The 16,404-nt window shown below is 50.2% G+C and overlaps 6 protein-coding genes across 6 annotated transcripts; 4 read left to right on the top strand and 2 right to left on the bottom strand.

Annotated features, from left to right (window-relative positions):
* Positions 1–329: 329 nt before the first annotated feature.
* FTJAE_5828 (uncharacterized protein) lies at positions 330–1,475 on the top strand (the record flags this gene model as incomplete). The annotated part of the gene is made up of 1 exon (XM_037352377.1): positions 330–1,475. One exon carries the CDS (start codon positions 330–332, stop codon positions 1,473–1,475), a length of 1,146 nt encoding a protein of 381 aa, XP_037207082.1.
* A 907-nt stretch (positions 1,476–2,382) lies between these two features.
* Positions 2,383–2,946, top strand: FTJAE_5827 (uncharacterized protein; the record flags this gene model as incomplete). Its single annotated transcript, XM_037352376.1, has 1 exon — positions 2,383–2,946. One exon carries the CDS (start codon positions 2,383–2,385, stop codon positions 2,944–2,946), a length of 564 nt encoding a protein of 187 aa, XP_037207081.1.
* Positions 2,947–4,574: 1,628 nt separating this feature from the next.
* On the bottom strand, positions 4,575–7,366 carry FTJAE_5826 (Som1 protein; the record flags this gene model as incomplete). Its single annotated transcript, XM_037352375.1, has 5 exons — positions 4,575–4,733; positions 4,784–5,080; positions 5,129–6,467; positions 6,524–6,642; positions 6,851–7,366. The coding sequence occupies 5 exons, from the start codon at positions 7,364–7,366 to the stop codon at positions 4,575–4,577; spliced, it is 2,430 nt and encodes an 809-aa protein (XP_037207080.1).
* Positions 7,367–10,338: 2,972 nt separating this feature from the next.
* Positions 10,339–11,083, bottom strand: FTJAE_5825 (BET3; the record flags this gene model as incomplete). Its single annotated transcript, XM_037352374.1, has 4 exons — positions 10,339–10,650; positions 10,701–10,923; positions 10,978–10,986; positions 11,049–11,083. 4 exons carry the CDS (start codon positions 11,081–11,083, stop codon positions 10,339–10,341), a joined length of 579 nt encoding a protein of 192 aa, XP_037207079.1.
* A 426-nt stretch (positions 11,084–11,509) lies between these two features.
* Positions 11,510–12,723, top strand: FTJAE_5824 (U5 snRNP-specific protein; the record flags this gene model as incomplete). Its single annotated transcript, XM_037352373.1, has 4 exons — positions 11,510–11,641; positions 11,692–11,818; positions 11,868–12,623; positions 12,674–12,723. The coding sequence occupies 4 exons, from the start codon at positions 11,510–11,512 to the stop codon at positions 12,721–12,723; spliced, it is 1,065 nt and encodes a 354-aa protein (XP_037207078.1).
* A 1,613-nt stretch (positions 12,724–14,336) lies between these two features.
* Positions 14,337–15,692, top strand: FTJAE_5823 (uncharacterized protein; the record flags this gene model as incomplete). The annotated part of the gene is made up of 3 exons (XM_037352372.1): positions 14,337–15,057; positions 15,113–15,417; positions 15,468–15,692. The coding sequence occupies 3 exons, from the start codon at positions 14,337–14,339 to the stop codon at positions 15,690–15,692; spliced, it is 1,251 nt and encodes a 416-aa protein (XP_037207077.1).
* Positions 15,693–16,404: the final 712 nt, after the last annotated feature.

Genomic DNA, 16,404 nt, shown 5'->3' with positions numbered 1-16,404 from the left:
AGTGCAGGCACTCACGGTGATCAACAAACACATCTTCTGTCAATACACATCGCAAGCTTAATACTTAGTTCTTGCTTCCTTCCTCTTTCTCAGAGCTTTTTTTGCTACTTGTGAGGCCCTCTCTTTCTTTACGCCGAGGGATTGAACAAGATTGGTGCTGCATCTTGGTTGCTGTCTATAAGCAGTGATAAGTATGTTGCCTTTTTTCTCTTATTTTATTCTAAACTAATACCGATATTACCTGCTCTTTAGGATCCTTTCTCCTAAATCTTTACCATCTTTTCTTTTCTCCTAAATCTTAAGATCTTTACGCTAAGACTTAGTTGATCATGGCGTCTCGCCGTTTTGCAGCAGAGGATGAATACATCCTCCCATATACATTTCCCGATGAAGAGCACCGTTGCGAGGATCCTGTTCAACGCGAGGATCAGAAAACGAAAGTCCGGGCTATGTACGAGCAAGCAAGAAAGGTCATGTATCGGCAAGCCATCGCCGAAATTTTCGACTACCTAGTGAGGGGGGAATGGATTCACTCTGCTGAGCGTGCCAGCGCTCACCCTGCCTACAGACGCTTCATGGGGAAAGGTAGTTATAACGGAGGCGTGCCAACTTCTTACTACCCTGAGTTCTTCGCGATCCAGGCCATCTTTCCTCAAGACCGCGACGACCCGGATATTCACGTAGCAGTGCGGAACTTGTATGACACGGTGTCAAGACACTGGGGTATGAAGGCTACCCCAGGCATTCCTTTCTTCCCTCGCCTCCAAGACTCCGATCGAGAACTTCGACTCCTGGTCGGCAATCACCCCATTCGATCGAAGACAGTGGGAAGATCTGACCCTGGCCCATTTCTCACCACACCCCTTGCGTCCAGGCCTTCTCCCAGGCCCGAGGTACAGGAGTCGGGCTTCCAGAACACCCAGGACAGAATCATTGTCTCGCCCAGCGCCCCAATCACCTCCAGCAATAGTGCCAGGCCAGCCCCAAACACACCCAGCGGTATAAGCCCCTACGTGGAAGACCTCAATAACAAGTTCCTTGAGAAAGAGCAACGTATCACAGACCTCGAGCGCAAGCTGAAGGAGAAGGAACAGGAACTCAAAGATAAAGACTTCCAGATGAACAACCTCGGGTACAAACAGCGATATGAGCAGGCACAGGAACAGAAGATGGAGGCCCAACGAGCACTTCGTGATACGCGGCAACGATGCCGTGAGTTGGAGATGCTCGTTAACAAATACGAAGAGAAGAGCAAGCAGCTCAAGCACCAGCTCCTGCTGTCTCAAGAAAACAACACCCGCTCTCTAACCGCCGCCTTGCAGGCCCAAGGTCATCTAGGCCTTGGCCAGCAGCAATTGGACAAGTCTTTGAGCCTCCTAAGCGAACCTATCGATGAGTTCCACGCTACCGCTGAGGATTCTGGTTTTGCTGCCCACGATGGTCAACGAGTCAACAAAAGAGCTCGCGAAACCTGAGTCACTGAAGACATTCGGATAGAGTTCTGGATCAAGACAACGGCGCCTTTAGCTTAAGGAGGGGCATCTGGACGGATGAGCTACAGGCAGAGCTGTTGAGTAGAGACACAGGAAGGCCACATATGGGAGCTGGAAGCGAATAAGGCGAGACGAACTATGAATTCAGCAGTAGAAGATCTACTTATGGAGAAACTAATGATGTATGAGTTATGTTATAATTCTTATTAATCGAGAGACGACACACATCTTCTCGGAGCGATCGTAATGCCGTGTTGCTTGCGCCCAAAACTGTACATGCCGTTGGTTTGTATGCGTTCCAAAGTGCATCGTAAACAGTGACCCCTTTAAAGCCTCGCATCTGAGCCCATACTTACCTACCTAGCTTGCAGTTTCATGGCTCTCGGTTTCAGTGGTCGACTCACCATGACTCACTGCCAAACAAGGGGCAAGATTCTTGTTGCGACGTAGACTACCAAAAGCATATTGCAGGCAGACGTAAGAAATTCTCAGGCACCCAACCTGACGTCTTCTCTGACCTCGCGCTTCCTAATGCTGCTTTGCCAAACACAATCTCTTCCTTTTTTTGCGTCCCGTTTCTCTTCACACTCTTGTCCTACGACACAAACTCGGGACAATTCTTGCAAAACTTTTGCTACTCTTGATTTTTTGTTTTTATGTTGGTTCTCTCCTTTATTAGTCCTTGCCTCCATCCACTTCTCCTTGAGACTATTTTCCTTGCTTGGTCCTCGTTGCTTTATTGTTGTCACATCCAAAACTATGCCGGCCTCCGACTACAATCTTGAGAGCGGACGCTTCTCGTCCGAGTTGTCCAAAGGTAACCTGGAATGGCGCAAGACACAGGTACAAAGAAAGAGTCATAGAGTCTTTCAAAATAGCCAAAGCCGTCATGTCCCCTCGAGCAATCAAGTTTCTGTTCGGGTATCTCGAAACAGGCAGCTGGATCGACGATGCCACCATCCCATCTCGTCATCCTGCATACAAGTCTCTCATGGGCCCAAGGAAACGCGTACATCGCCACTACTATCCCTGGTTCTTTGTGATCCAGGCGATATATCCTAGTACTACTGGCGTTAGGAGGCTATGCGAAAGTTTCTCCGCGTTTTGGGGTCTCAGAATTAATCCAACAACAGCATTCTATCCTTGTCTCCAGGACTCCAAGCGAGAGTACGCTCTCATCAAGGGTGTAAAGCCTCGGAAAGTTGCGCCTCATGCTACCTCTGTGCCAGCCCAGCATTTCGGGGGGGCACCTACCGAGTCTTCTGCAGTGCCTGCCCAGCAGTCCAGCAACCAACAAACTGCTGCCACAACTGCTGCCGCCCAGCCAGACACTCCCAGTAGCAGCAATCCCCTCAACAACTACGAGGAACAACTGACCAGTATTCGAGGCGACTTTGAGCGACGCCTCTCAGAGTTCCAGAACCAGCTTCACAAAGACGCCATCAGAAGTTAGGAAGAATCCGAGCGATGTCTCCGTGAAGTGCAAGAGAAGGCCAAGGAAATTTGCGACCATGCCAAAAAGGCCGATGCACACGTACTCATGGCTGACGTCCATGTCAGCGAGGCACGAGAGCATTCAAAGACTGCTATCAGACTAGCAGATGCGCTCATTGAGAGCTTGAACAAGACTACTGAGCGCCCTGCCATTCTTGTCCCAGATGGAGACCATTTCAACAGGCGAGGTCGTGAGAACTAGGCTCAGAAGACAAGGAGGACAGCGACTGCCGGCTTGACATGAGCTGTAGTACAACTACTGGGCTGTCATGGTATCATCGCTCTGAATGAGGAGCAATCCAACAAGCGAGATCATGAGAACGAAGATGCGAAAGGACAAGGAAGGAAACTAATTTTGGTAAAAACGGTGAGGTCCTGTTCAAGGAGCGAGGTTTTCTTTTGGAGTCATCAAGGACGCGGCATAGCATCGAGGCTGCTCAGGAGAGGAACAGAGAGCCGATCAGGGGAATTGGGAACATGTACGAGACTATCCAGCATAACCATTAATAAACCAGAAGTAATGCCCATATGCTCCAGATGACCGTGACGCCGCGTTGTCTATATGTACTGTCAGCCAATCCATTAAAAATGACATCCTCCGCGACAGGACATTCGAGACGTAGACTCGAAACACTCCTCACAAACAACCGAGGAAAGGCAAGAAACCTCAAAATATCGACCCATCCCAAACGATCAATCAATTCTGGTAAATTCATGACGGCTTCAGGTCATCCTTAGTCCCTTGACTCAAAGTCAGAAGTTCGCTTACCCCTTGAAGCCATCACCATCCACCCAGCAACAGCCAAACCTAAACACAAGCCACATCACATGTCTAAAATATCGAACAAGACAAAGGGACGTTTTATTGCACCACCTGAGAGACAGTAACTATGATAGTATGTTGATCTTTGACAAATGACACCATGTCAATTCATAAGATAATAATAAAAAAAGAGGTAGTAAAACCGCAGATAACCAAACCACCATAAACGGGAAAAAAGGAAAAAGGATGTGACGACGTCTGTCTTAAACAAACAAAAAAACAACGGCAACAATAAGCGTGGTATGTAATTTTTCGCCGTGAGCTTTAAGATACACCGGATGAATAAACTTCGACACTTTACACAGATGGGATATCACCGCCCCCTCCCTTCCCTTTCATTCCTCCATCCTTGAACAAAAATCTCCTGAAACTCTTCCAGGATTTTTCTTTTCCACCCATGTACCCCAGGTCCGCAAGTAAAATGACGAAGCGTGGTAACAAAAAATCAACAACAACAAAAAGACAGGAGAGGAAAGAGACCAAGTCGGACGATGTGAAGTTTCCAAAGAAAGAACCATGTCAGTAGTGTCGAACCTGTTTCAGTCAAACACGGCGGAAGCGTCGGTAACATAAAGCAAAAAACAAAAAAGTGCTCTTTTCCCCTGAAGCCACCACATGAGGGAATTTCACCTCCAGGACCAGATCGCCGAATGACCATGATATAGTTTCCACTCAGAACGCCGTGACAAATGATGCCTGATTAAGTCTGACCCAAGATCGTGTGTGTGTGTAATGCCAGCCAACCCAAACCTTCTCGCAAGTCATTAATCTGCTCCTATCTCATCTCCCATGGGGAATGCTTCCGTAAAATTGAAGGCTGAGTTATCACCATCTTGGTCGTGGAGGAACGAATCAAAGTCAAAGTCATTGAGCACGTCACCCGAGTTAAGAGGGTTAGCCAACTCCATGCCGCCGCCATCAAACTACAAACAGAGTCAGTATCCGGTTTCACCTCCAAGGAGATTGCACGTACCAATGGGCCAAAGCTGTTATCCATACCCATCATTTGATTGGGGTCGTGCTGAGGAGCTGGTGGCTGGGGAGGAGGAGCGGTTGTTGCAGCTGCGGGAGCATTAGCAGCTGGGCCAGTCGTTGGCTGACCATTCTGACCGGTGTTGCCAGCTTGCCCATTCTTATTGAAGTTGGCAGCATTGGCGTTTTGAATGGGTGTCGCAGGAGCTGGAGTGTCCTGTGACTCGTTGTTGTCGTTCGAAGGAGTTGCACCAGCATTATTGAGGTTCTGGTTCGCCTTCTTGTTGGCAGCAGCGCGCTTAAACTTGTTAGTACCTACAGAGTATAGTTCACCGGTTAGACATACCTTATCCTTAGCGGTCTCGCCCTTCTTCTTCTTGGGTGCGGCCTTGTTAGTCTGGCTAGGAGTTGGTGGTGCAGCTGCTGCTTGTTGAGGGGATGCTGTCGTCCTGCTGTTGGCTCCATTTGCGCCAGCGGGTGGTGCTTGGGGAGGAGGCATCGATCGTTGCTGGGGAGTTCCCTGGATCTGAGGACTTTGCTGCTGCATCTGCTGAGGCACCATCTGTCCGTTAGGTCCTTGCCACTGCTGGGGATTTCCTTGAGGCCCTTGGCCTGGCTGGCCTTGCTGCTGTTGTCGTGCGGCGGCCATCATCTGTTGCTGGTTCATCTGTCCGTTGAAAGGTGCACCAGGGTGAGAGCTGGGGGGTCGCATGCCGCCGTTCATCGGAGGTTGGCCTCCCATGTTACCCTCCATCTGCTGCTTGAAGAAGTGAGGTGCCATGTTGGGATCCATCTGGTTGCCCATGAAGTTCATGGCCGGGTTGGGAGAGCCACGGGATTGACCACCCTCGGGGACCGGTGAAGGAATGCCAGAGTTGTTCATCTGGGGTGTACCGCGCTTCATCTGCTCAGCAGGGTTGGGCGAGGCACCTGGTCGCATGGCCTGGGGCGATGTGTCCGGGAACTGGCCGTTGGGTCCAGGAGGACCACCTGGTTGTCCGGGTTGGCCTTCTCGGGGCATGCCATTGCCGCCGACGGTATCTTGCTCTTGGCGGGCCATCATGAGTCGCTTCTTGTTCTGCTGCTCTAGAAGCATTAGCTGCATTTGATAGTCTTGGAGGGCATGGTTGCTTCCCCCTCCGTTTTGGGGACCTCCAGGTCCCGCCCGGATGCCGCCTGGGCCTCCCATCTCGCCTGGGTTGTAGAACGCATTGAGAGCAGTTCCATCGGGACCCTGGGCCATCATTGGGGATCCTTGGCCTTGAGGAATGGCATTGGGCCCCATCTGCTTGCCTCCCATCTGAGTACCATGGTGTTGCTGCAGGTTCTGCGAGTAGGTCGCGATCGACTTTTGCTGAGCGGCGGGCGGGGCGGCGGCAAAGTTCTGCAGCTGCTGAGGATGTAACGAGTTAGGGTTGATGCCATTGGCAAGTAACGTTTGTTGAGCGGCGGCAGTGTTGGCTCCTCCGGGCATCTGCTGGCCTGGCATGCCTTGGCCGGGGCGGCCATTGGGCATCATGCCGGGCTGGTTAGGGTTGAAAGGTGCGCCATCGATGCGCTGTCGCTTGGAAGGCGAGGGAGCGTTCTCCCCAGACGCTGGTGAAGAAGGTCTGTTTTGGCCATCCATGCCGGAGGGATCTCGCTGCATCTGGTTCTGCTTGGCCTGCTGTAGCATCATTTGAGGGCTGGATATCACTGTTAGGCGAGGGGCTTGTAAAACGATGAGAAATAAGATGCTCACTTATTTTGGTTGTTAGCCATGGCGGCGCGGGCAAGGTTGCCCTGCTTCATGTTCATCATGCCGCCGTTCTGCATGTTGCGCATCATCTGATATTGCTGCGTAGCCATGTCTGGTCTCATCTGTCGCAGAAGTTCCTGCTGTTGATTCTGCTTTAGCCGGGATTGCTGCTACATTGCCACCGAGGGTCAGCATTGGTCACCAGCCAAAGTGGTTACCAAATGTTAGGAGCATGGCAGTCAATCTGACACCATCATCCATTGAGTGGGTGAGATGCCGGACTGGAGTGCCCTGGGTGGCAGCATGACAGAAAGAAAAAAGATGGCTTACCTGAGTATGTTGAACATATTGGTTAATGGTATTGTTTCCGCTCTTGGCGCGCTGCGCGTAGTAAATGTCCCAGAAGACGGAGAACCACTCGTAGAGAAAAGAGGTGTCGGAAGCAGGCATGGGAAGCTTTGGTGGCGGCAAGTCTTCAGGGAGTTTGGAGTCGATGTCGTCCTTCGAATCGGTATCCATAGCGTCGTCGCCAAGACCGTTGATGACATTTCCGTTCTCGTCGCGACGACGGTTCGCGCCATCCTTACTGAGGACATTGACCTGTTGATCGCTGGAAAGGAGAGATCGGGCGCAATCGTACATTCCCATGCGGATAAAGTATTCGTAAATGTAAGTGTTGAGAACGCTGCGCTGGTTATCGTTTGCCTGTTGGCGAGACGCGGCGGCAGCAGCCGCAGCGGCCTGGGGGTTGACGGCGCCGTTGTTCATCATGGGCATGGGGGCACCTCCGACAGGACCACCCATGGGGTTCATGTTGGCCATGTTGACGTTTGGATTCATGGCCATGGCAGTTGAGAAGTAACCGGAGAGGAGACAGAGAGAGGCCTATAGGCTCTGCTGCAGCGACGACAGCAGTCGGGGGCTCGTGTAGCCACGGGGGCGTGCCACCAGGCGGAGCAGCGCTGGATAGCGTCCCAACGTGGACGTGACGGGCAGTGAAGCCAAAGATCGCGAGCGAGGGGATCACCAGCGAAGGAGACGTGGACGCGGTCCAAGTTGCCAGGCGCGCGGTCGGGCGGGGGGCGAGGATCGCGAGAACCACGAGACCAGGAGACGAGAATGGGAGGCGAGCCCGAGTAGAGGGAATTGGAGGATCGTGTCAGGCGTCGGCAATCGGCGGAAAGGAATATCGCAGGAAATCAAAAGTGATAAGAGCGTAGCGTACACTGCAGTGCGATAGTACGCGATGCGATAGTCGACCGATAGTCGATGTCGCGGTGATGAGTTGGAGATAAGAAGTATGTAGGATGAATATGGTGTGGTTGGTTTGGTGTAGGTTGGATTTGGCGGAGTGTCGAGGTAACTGGGAGTGGAAAGTGGGCGCTGGGCTTGTGCTTTCCTGAGGTGATGGACGCTGCCTCAGTTGCTAAGTGTAAAAAAACGAGTGCCTGGGGTTGGGCATTCGCCAGGGGTGGGAGGGTACTTGTGGTTCTGCGGGCAGCTCGGGCAGAGACCAAGTACCTTGGAGATTTCAACGGAACGCCTCCAAGGACAAGCGGGTACCCCCAAATTATATGCTGAGTGCCCTTCTATCCAAGTACCGACAGGAAACGGAAGCGATCCAAACGCCAGACGGACGGGAACAGTGGAGGACGGGGAGAGACCCAGTATAAGGTAGATAGATGCAAGTAGGTTGATCAACGTGCGTCAAACTCTTGCTGCAATTATCAAACGCGACGGATGCTCGCCGTTTGGGGCTTTTCAAAGCAGATGGCACAACGGCCGAGTAGAAATGAGGTGCTTTGTTTGATGGAGGAGGAAAAGAAAGGTGTGAGGGCGAGTAAAAGGGAGCAAGACAGAGGTTGTGGGTGAAAAACGTGGTCGGTCCTTGATTTGGGCGGTGGGAATCCCTCCAGTCAGTGAGTGAAGGAAAAGGAGGAGGACGGTCAAACTTTTCTTCTTCCTTCTTCCCTGTGAATCGCTCCCTGGAACTTTATCAATTGATAGAGTCTATGAACAACGGCCACTCAACCATGTGAAACGTTTATTTATTTTTATTAGACATTCCCCCCCATCATTGCGATGTAGCCCTCTCCGCATATCAGAATTGGTACCAACAGTCAGTCAGTGATGCACCTCCGATGGTTAGATGCATGCAATTTACAGACCTTGCTCCAAAACGGTAAAACACAAATTACAAGGCTGGCCGTCTGTCAAAAGCTTAGGTAGGTTTTCCTGGGACCTGGAGACAGGTCCACCAAATTGGGATGCCTTGACTCCTTGCAGCTAAAAGAAATCGGGACGGTCGATCTTAAGAACGAATGGACGCATATAAGCGAATCCAACGTGAACACTGAAGTCAATCGCGAGACGTTGAAAACCCTCGAGATTCTGTCAGAATTGACTATTTTAGTCCCTCATTGTTCTCCGTGATCCTCTTCAAAGACATTCGACTTGGCCACAAACTACCGAAACCGGTTTGATGCACATGGAACATGTACAGAAGGGAGGCTGGCTTCCAACCGGGGTTGAGCACAGGGCTGCCAACGTGCCCTGTGAGGCTCAGTAAGCTCAGCGCGTCTCAGCGACGCTCAGCGGCCTAGACCGCAGCTGTAGTGGATGCTCTTCAGGGGCTCTCAACCAAGGTTTGCACGTTAGCGGACCCGAATGATCATAGGTCGCGTCACCCCACACAATGGACCCTTGATCTGAAGGTCGCGCCCTGGGGCTAGACGGCCTTCCTTGCCATTGGCGCGCTGAGTTTGTCGCGTTACGTTCTGGTACGTAAATCTCAGACCAAGATGCGTAATTTTTGTACTGAGTTAAAAATGTCGCCGGTCTTGAGACCTCAGGCATGATATCGGAGACAAAACGGTAGCCCCTTTGCCTCAGGCACATATGTTCCCGTCAATATGGTCTGAGCCTGTGCCCCCGGGGAGCAAGAAAACTTCTGAAGATCAGCCCGGATGCCAAAATAAACTGGACTAAAGATTTGCTAAGATTTGCCTAAATTTGCCTAAATCTTTTCATCACTTATTCATAAGACCCTAGGTTTTATTGTCTCCTTCAGGTACCTCCACTAACAAATCCCGGTTGACTGCCAATTGATCGTCCACCGTTTCGCGGGGATTTGACGTTATCAATCTACTAAAATGTGCCCCTTGTGCCTTGTGGAATAGAGCTTCAGCTTTTCATTGTCCGGCGGGGCGGAGATACCATCTAAATCACGTTTGTGAATAATCGACATTTGAGTTTGTGTCGTTTGCTGATTAACCGATAATATAGGTTTGTTGAAGTCCAGAGAAATTAAACCCAATATCCATGATGCCTCTATTCCGTATAATAAATGAGAGGAGGATCTGCTTGTCTTGGTGCTCTCGCTTTCATTGATCACTGCTGTTGCTCTAATTAAACAAACTTCAGCTCGCAATACACCAACTCCCATTACCCATTAAAACGCATGCAAAATGTTTCATCTTAATATTCTGGCTCTATCACTATGGCGTGAGCTCAATCAACCGGCACTTCCAGCCTAGCACGTGGCTGACAGCTGTCTTCCATGGGTATCTACACGTGCCGTGATCCCAAGCCAAATCTCGCAAGATTGCTAAAACGAAGTTTGTTCCGTAAGTAAGTTTGCTTCCATGCCAATCGTCCTGATCGGCACAATCTCACCGTCGATGCCGTCAACGATCATTTGAGGGCATCTCCCCCTGAAAATCTAGAATTTCTCATAGCCATCCATCCATCTATCTGTGTCCTGCAATTGCTAAATCGTCATCAAATAATCACATTCATAGCTCCCTCTTTTGCGTCTCTTAGTCATCCTCGGGGGGGAGTTCATCATCGATGTATCTGATTAGCGATACCCTCATCTCTGTGCTGTCGTTGCCCCGCAACACGTCACTGACGAAGTGAGCTTCAACTTGCATTTGCACCATCTCCAGAGCTCCTCGTAGCACTCCACACAGAATGTTGGAGTACCAAAGTTGATCTTGCGCTCGTCCATCATCGGGAAGCTCGACAAAGTCGGCCAACGGATTCTCTTCAAATACCAGCGAGAACTGGTCATTTTCGCTTGTCCAATTCATCACCTGGGGAGTAATATTGAGGAATATCTTGAATCCAACCTGATTCACTCGTTAGTCATTGTCTGATGCTGCGCAAGAAGTCTCCCTACCCTGGAGATCATTTCTGCCGTCTCGCGGAAGTTGGCGCATCGCTTCATGGTGTTGGATTTGGCGAGGTAGTCTTCAATAAGTCGCAGACCAATGTTGTAACCCATCTTGTCGAGTTGCTTGTTCACTTCGGCATAGTCGCTTTCGTAGTCCTTGCATAGCTGTGCGACGATAGTTCCATAGGTCAGAGTGACGAGCTCAGCGTTGACCTTGTCGATTCGTGTTCTGTTGCCCTGTTAGAGAGACGCTCCGTCGGGGGATCAAGCGGACGTGGCTTACTTCCAGATTCTAGAACTAGGTTAGTATTTGACAGTAATTTGGGGACTGAATAGTTATCATGATGGACTTACTCCTCGCCCACGCGGGACGCTTTGTTGGCCGCCATTATTGCGGCTATGAGGGAGGGGCTGTGGAGGAGTTGAAGAACAGCGACCGAGCTCTACAATTAACAGAACGTTGGCGCAGAGTAGAAAGATGGTACAAATGGAAGACGGTTCAATATCATACGCAGACAGAGCTATGTCGATGTAGCTTCTACCAGGGAGGTGAAGCAGTAGCGCCAACACCGCTCTGGAATGTCGGTGCACGGAGGGTTGAAACACCGACCTCAGGAACAATCTTCGGCCCGGCCACCAATCATTAGCAGGAGCTCGATTTACTTTGCATGAAGCCCACCACAGTCGTCAAAAAGTGAAGCAACAGGAAGCTCCAAGCTCACTTGACAGCTCCAGAACTCGACAAAACTTGGCGCATCTGTATAATCAGCGTCGCTTATAGCCATTCTTTCTCTTGATACCCTATCGACTTCGCCATGTCCGCCGAAAAACGTCCTGCCGATGGAGATCCCAGCTCTTCTCAGTCGCTCGTGAAGCGACAAAATGTCAACTCTTCTACAGGCGCTCTTGCGCGTCTGAACGCGTCAAGCAATGCGCTGGTGCAATCTGTAAGTTGGGGAGTGTTTAACTGTTGAAGTCGCTGGACTGACTGGTGCAGGCACCTAGAACAAGCGGGCTTCAAGCTCCTGTTATGGAACTGTCAGGACACTCAGGCGAGATTTTTGCAGCAAAGTTCGATCCTACAGGCAACCTGATTGCTTCTGGTGGAATGGACAGATCTCTAAGTGAGCGAAGACCAATGCCTCCTGGGCGAAAACAAGCTGACTCCTGTAGTGCTTTGGAGAACCTATGGCGATTGCGAAAACTACGGAATACTAAATGGTCACCGCGGTGCGATTCTCGACTTACAATGGTCACGCGACTCGGAAATTCTATATAGTGCATCGGCTGACATGCATCTTGCGAGCTGGGATTTGACGTCAGGCACACGAATCCGCAGATATGTCGGGCACGAGGAGGTTATCAACACGGTGGGCATCAGCAGACGAGGAGAGGAGATACTTGTCAGTGGTAGCGACGACTCGACAATCGGAATCTGGGACCCCCGATCGAAGAACGCCGTCGACTATATCCAGACCGAGTTCCCCATTACCGCCATTGCTGTATCCGAGGCCGGTAACGAGATATACGCAGGCGGCATCGACAACGATATTCGAGTTTGGGACTTGCGAAAGAAGTCGGTGATATACTCAATGCTCGGCCATTCAGACACCATCACCTCGTTGAGGGTGTCGCCGGATTCTCAGTCACTTGTCTCATACGCCATGGACTCTACGGTTCGAACATGGGATATCCGACCTTTTGCACCAACAGAACGACACATCCGAACCTTTGACGGCGCGACGGTGGGCATGGAGAAGAACCTTCTCGGAGCAAGCTGGGACTCAGAAGGCAAGAGAATTGCAGCAGCATCAGGAGATGGAACAGTCATGGTCTGGTCAAGCGAGACAGGCAAGCTCGCTTACAAGCTGCCCGGTCACAAGGGCACAGTCAACTGCGCAGAGTTCTCGCCAAACAAGGAGCCTATTCGTAAGTTATTCTGCTGATCATCTTGGATGCGGTGAACTAACAAGTTTCAGTACTTTCTGCATCGTCAGACCGCACAATGCTTCTCGGCGAGTTGAAATGAGGAGGATAGGCAATGACCCGATATTCTAATCTACTACCCGTACGCTCCCTGACATATTGAATCACGAGATGCGCGCTCCCGTGTCAGGGCTCAGTATTCTGGTAACCTTTGACGCCATTGAAGCTTACCTTTGAGGGCGTACCAAGGGAAGGGCATTACCCTCACCCTCACCATGGCTGAATAGTGTAGCCGTTAGGATGAAGCAGGGAGCTCTGTGTAAATAACTCTCTCTAATATTGCCAGGGAGCATGAATATTCAATCTGGGGAAGCCCTGGAGACGGCTAGAAAAGCGGATTACAGCATGCACAAAGTTCTTCGATAACATTGGGAAGGGTGAAGGAGGCGTTTATGGCTTGTATCAAAAGATGAGACATGAGCTAGGGGCACGCATGTAGATGTTTATGCTATATGTGCAAATAGTCGATTAATAGTAAGCCCTTGAAGAAACAAGCCACATCAAACACGATCAAAACTTGAGGGAGGTGTTATCTTCCAATGAAGTTAGCTGTATGTGAGCCTTCCTCTGACGCTATCCAATTATCGTGAGGTTGCAGCTGCATATAGCCAGAATACTTGAGGTTTCAGGTTCATACCCCTGGTTGGCTGTGAGGCGCTCCAAGCAAAATGCAGCATTCTTCAACACGAGACGTTCAGATGCAACAAGACAAGAAGGCTCTGAAACTTATAACTTCATGATATAATTGTCATGATTTAAGCATAACATAAAGTAGTTGTGAAAATATGTGATAGCATCATCTTGAGCTGAATGTCGATGGCAGACCTCGAGAGATAAGCCGCATATCGACTAGCTCTGAAGCTGGTTACCCCTGGATAGAGCTCGGACTGGGTAGTAATTTGTAGATCTCCACCTCCCACGTTTTTCCAACACGCACGGGACGTCCAATCCATCATGGCTAGAGCAAGTTCTCAACTGTAGCAGGTTAATTTCGTGGAAGCCAACCAAAACTCATCGCCGCAAGCAGCTGTACAATTGTAATCACATTCTCAATCCCTGTTGTTTATGTGCAGTACATCCTTCAACAGCTGAACCTGGGCTCCTCCTTGCAGAGGGGGACATGCATCCATATCCCTGACGCGGTTTGTCCCTTTCGGAGGACCCGTAGAGCTAAGGTTTATGAACATGGGTCCTTGAACCTTTCAGTTCAATCAAGGGGTCGAAAAAGGGAACGTCGTGTGAAGACGACAAGACAAACGACGGGCCATCTGCCCACTAACATAATTAGATCATGACTGAAGCCGGGGCCATTTTCTGCTTTATCGAAACCTGACCCTCTTTTTTATTGTCTCTTGTCGCCGTCTTCGTTACGTTCCCTTTTTTTTGCGGGTGTTTTGTCTCAGAAAAAAGAAAGTCAAGACAGGTTCTTGAACCCTTTTTTGTTATTTACTTGTTTGCATATCTTGTTCCTTCTCTACTAATAATGACCGAGATGGTACAAGTTTTCATGTTGAGCGTGTAGTTTTATTATCGTATGTTCCTTTTTTTTTATGCTCTCCCGTGGACTTTGTTGAAAATTCACGATAGCGCCGCCTTAGTCGCTTTTACCTGAGTCGTAACGGATCTATAAACTGCCTCGGGTGCCCCCGTCGAAATATGGACATGAACCGTCCTGACATGGAGAGGCTTCGGGCTGATCTCATACAACGATCAAGGATGGAGCGAGGTGGTAGTCCAAATGGAGGCGACGCCAACCTCGACGTCAATGTTGATGTCGAAGCTCAACACAGTATACAAGAACCTCGTTCGAGTCCTGCGCCCCTATCACGGTTGTTGAGTCGAAGAGAACCTGCTTCAATGACGGGACAAGCTCATCTCGCCGAGATCGAGAGCGTCAAGTCTCAAGACTCGAATACGAATCGCCCTGCGGGCTCTCGAAGATTTGCTGTACCAGGGTTCCTGCGAATATGGGGACGTAACAACACCACACCAGAATCCGACGATGTTCGCTATGCCACAGCTTCTCCCGCGCCGCTTCTACCTATTGCTGAACCTCAATCGCCGACGAGACCGGAGCCTGTAGCTACACCTTCAGATTCCCATCGGTCGCGACGTCAACGAAGACAACGAACTCCTCCTCAAGATCCATTGGAAGCGCATCTCTCTGAAATCCTGGGTGGATCAAATATTAGACGACATCGAAGACGGAGAGAATACCATGAACGAGAGCGCGATCGCCATAGGTCGCGAAGAAGTCATCAGCGACACCCCAAGTTCTTCCTGGGCTGTATACCATGGGTTCGATCGAGGCGCATGAGAGCACAGATCCTGAGGTGTTTGACTTCAGGTCTGTTTCTTATGATTCTCGTCACTGTCTGTAAGTCACGACCCAATCGTGCCGCCTGTGTAACTGCGATACTAATCAGGAATAGACCTCTCCCTCTCCATGACACACAAGGTCAACACGCGCGAAATGAACATCATGCTCATTCTTGTCGTCTTGTTCGCCGCCGCCTTCTTCTTCCACGGTCTTATCAGACTGTGTCTCCTAATAATTAAAAGTAATCGCGAGGCCGCTGAGCGAGCAAATCGACCTCCCCGGTATCGCGCGCCTCGATATGCCGTACCTCCTGTGCCTATTCCTGTTGTTCTTGCGCAGGATGAGGAAGCTGTCGGTATGGAGAGCGAAGCTACAAAGACACTGCCACCAGCCTATGGGCGATGGCGCGAGACAGTGGTATGTATCTAGAGTGTAACTCTTGACTGGATGATGCTAACAATTTCCAGCGAGTTGACCCAGATCGTTTGTTCTGGCAGCGCAACGAGGCCGTGGACCTTTCTCAAATAAGGCCTAATACTCGAGCTGGCCCTAGGCCACCGTCGTATGTGTCTGAAGATGGTATATCATATGTAGTCGAGGCGCAACCTCGATCAACAGCACCAACAACTGAAGTACCTCTACCAACACATCCATCAGAGCTTGGTAGAGTGGCTAGGGTACCAACTGAGTAGGAATTATAAAGGGACAGTTTCACAGGGTATAATAGCGAGCAATATGCATGGTTTATATGAAAGCGAAGACACATTTGAAGACCCAGAGCCTCTCAGAGGCATTGTTGAAATCAGCGTACATGAGCATCTGCAGCATTGAAATCACATATTAGCGGAGTTTTAGATAGTATTGCCGTTGAGAGGAAATTGAGGTTTAGGCTAAGTTATGAGATACCATATAGGAAAATGCAATACAACAGACCTTCTTGGTTGAACTGCTCGTCGGTAATTAGAGACCCAGTCGCAGTGACACTCAACAGGTGACGGTTGCTCAATCTCGCGATCAGGTTATCTCTCTCGTTTGAGCAGGGAGTAATTATCTCGCGGCGAGTCTCGGAAGAGGCGTGGAGTTGCGAGGCCAGGGTCTGACATCACGCGGTTATATCCCCTGCCAACTGCACTGCAGCTGCGCCAGGAAATCAAAACCTCTCAAAAGAAGGGTTCAACCAAATTTCAGCTTGAAGCAAAGACTGTATTAGAAATGACATTCTGTTGGAGCCATCTGCATTCTGCGTTTGCATGATAGGCCAGTTGGAGAATAAGGTTGCTGAGCTGTATCACGTGAACATCTTAAAGTGAATCAGTGCTTCATCAAATTCACTTGGCAGGCACAGCACGGCCAGATGGGAAAGCGTCCCTTCCTCCCTAGTGAACTCCCATTCTTTCCTAAAGC

Source organism: Fusarium tjaetaba, assembly GCF_013396195.1.
Source record: "Fusarium tjaetaba strain NRRL 66243 chromosome Unknown NRRL66243_c0000111, whole genome shotgun sequence".
NCBI lineage: Eukaryota > Fungi > Ascomycota > Sordariomycetes > Hypocreales > Nectriaceae > Fusarium > Fusarium tjaetaba.
Note: the sequence above shows the minus strand (reverse complement) of the source record. Positions and strands in the feature narration are given on the sequence as shown.